Source organism: Bison bison, unplaced genomic scaffold, assembly GCF_000754665.1.
Source record: "Bison bison bison isolate TAMUID 2011002044 unplaced genomic scaffold, Bison_UMD1.0 scf7180017864506, whole genome shotgun sequence".
Lineage (NCBI taxonomy): Eukaryota > Metazoa > Chordata > Mammalia > Artiodactyla > Bovidae > Bison > Bison bison.
In genome coordinates this window covers 411,072-413,625 of record NW_011495063.1, presented here as the reverse complement: position 1 = coordinate 413,625, position 2,554 = coordinate 411,072, and the positions used below count along the sequence as shown (strand labels likewise).

Genomic DNA, 2,554 nt, shown 5'->3' with positions numbered 1-2,554 from the left:
CCTACACACCCCCATGTACTTTTTCCTCTTTAACTTGTCCTTCATAGACCTCTGTTATTCTTCTGTATTTACACCCAAGATGCTGATTAACTTCTTATCAAAGAAGAATATTATTTCTTACATGGGATGCATGACCCAGCTCTACTTCTTCTGTTTTTTTGTCATCTCTGAATGCTATGTGCTGACATCAATGTCCTATGACCGCTATGTGGCTATCTGTAAGCCACTCTTATATAATGCTGCCATGTCCCCTAAAGTGTGTTCCAGCCTTATGCTTGGTTCCTACTTGATGGCATTTTCTGGTGCCATGGCTCACACTGGATGCATGCTGAGACTGACCTTCTGTGATGTAAACACCATCAACCATTATTTCTGTGACATCCTCCCTCTGCTCGAGCTCTCCTGCACAAGTACCTACGTCAGTGAGCTGGAAGTGTTCATCATAGGAGGCATCAATATCATTGTGCCCAGTCTCACCATCTTTGTCTCTTATGGTCTCATCCTCACCAACATCCTCCACATCAGCTCCACAGAGGGCAGGTCCAAAGCCTTCAGCACCTGCAGTTCGCACATCATTGCTGTTTCTCTCTTCTTTGGATCAGGGGCATTCATGTATCTCAAACCACCTTCTGCTGTGTCTTTGGATGAGGGGAAAATCTCTTCCATCTTTTACACCAATATGATTCCTATGATGAACCCATTAATCTACAGCTTGAGGAACAAAGATGTTAAACTTGCTCTGAGAAAAACTCTGAGTAGGAGACAGTTTTAATTAGAACTGTCTGTGTGCACAAGTAACTTGTACCATGAGATGTTAAGTTTTTAATTTTAATGACAAGCTTCTTACCATATTTTTTATCTTTTTTTAACCTAGTATCTTAAAGAAATTTGAGTCCTGTTTGAATAATTTATTTCCATTTTTATATTTTTTTCACTGTTTTCAAAATACATATCATCTCTTTTTCTTGCATAGTAATAACATTAAATAGTGAATATATTATCTTTTTAATTATCATTTTGAAATTATTTTTCCCTTGGGAAAAGACCAGTGGCCTCCAAATAATGAATTACATAACATTAGACTGAAACATATCACATGGGTTACTTTTAATCTATCAACTTGTATTAAGAAGGATAAATAAAATACTATGTTTCTACTCTTATCTTTCCATATTTCACTTGGCAATATATACCTTCTTGAAATACCAGAGATTGATGGTTCTAAGAGTATCAAGGATAATTCCTTTCCCATCTGTAAACCTTTAGTGTTTAGCTTCTTTTTCCAAAGAGTTTTATTTTTCATCTTTGTAAGTAAAACTGACACATAGCCAGTCATCAAAATACATGTTTTGCATGGGTGGGAAAGTGAAGCCAAGAGTGGATAATGATTTACTTTAAGTCACACAGCTTTAGAAAGAAAAATTGTAGACTAAATTCTTATCATTTTGGCTTCAAGTGTATTATTCTTCAGTATACTCTATACACTCTTGATTATGCTATTCTATTTCAGTGAGCATGTAATATAAGAAAACATTCTTGATTTAAAGTCGACTGTCCTCTGTCTTAGAATGACATATGAATTTCTCTCAAGCTGGGTATTCCTTTCTATTCTTTTTAGCAAAACAGTTTGATTGTCTTTTGCTGCTGTTGTCAGAAGGGGAAACACTTTTGAGCTCATATATCATGCTAGTAAAGTAATGCTCAAAATTCTCCAAGCCAGGCTTCAGCAATATGTGAACCATGAACTTCCAGATGTTCAAGCTGGTTTTAGAAAAGGCAGAGGAACCAGAAATCAAATTGCCAACATTCATTGGATCATTGAAAAAGCAAGAAAGTTCCAGAAAAACATCTATTTCTGCTCTATTGACTATGCCAAAGCCTTTGACTGTGTGGATCACAATAAACTGTGGAAAATTCTGAAAGAGATGGGAATACCAGACCACCTGACCTGCCTCTTGAGAAACCTATATGCAGGTCAGGAAGCAACAGTTAGAACTGGACATGGAACAACAGACTGGTTTGAAATAGGAAAAGGAGTATGTCAAGGCTGTATATTGTCACCCTGATTATTTAACTTATATGAAGAATACATCATGAGAAATGCTGGGCTGGAAGAAGCACAAGCTGGAATCAAGATTGCAAGAGAAATATCAATAACCTCAGATATACAGATGACACCACCCTTATGGAAGAAAGAGAAGAAGAACTAAACAGCCTATTGATGAAAGTGAAACAGGAGAGTGAAAAATTTGGCTTAAAACTCAATAATTCAGAAAACTAAGATCGTAGCATCAAGTCCTACCCCTTCATGGCAAATAGATAGGGAAACAATGGAAGCAATGAAAAACTTTATTTTGGGGGGGATCTAAAATCACTCCAACCTAGATAACATATTCAAAAGCAGAGACATTACTTTGCCAACTAAGGTCCGTCTAGTCAAGGCTATAGTTTTTCCAGTGGTCATGTATGGATGTGAGAGTTGGACTGTGAAGAAAGCTGAGTGCCGAAGAATTGATACTTTTGAACTGTGGTGTTGGAGAAGACTCTTGAGAGT

At 36.9% G+C, this 2,554-nt stretch overlaps 1 protein-coding gene across 1 annotated transcript in view; it reads left to right on the top strand.

The window, feature by feature from the left end:
• The window catches only part of LOC104980734 (olfactory receptor 145-like), a 30,753-nt gene extending 29,981 nt beyond the window's left edge, over nucleotides 1-772 (top strand). Inside the window, exon 4 of the mRNA XM_010829511.1 lies at nucleotides 1-772. Coding sequence (XP_010827813.1) covers nucleotides 1-772 — 772 coding nt within the window.
• Nucleotides 773-2,554: the final 1,782 nt, after the last annotated feature.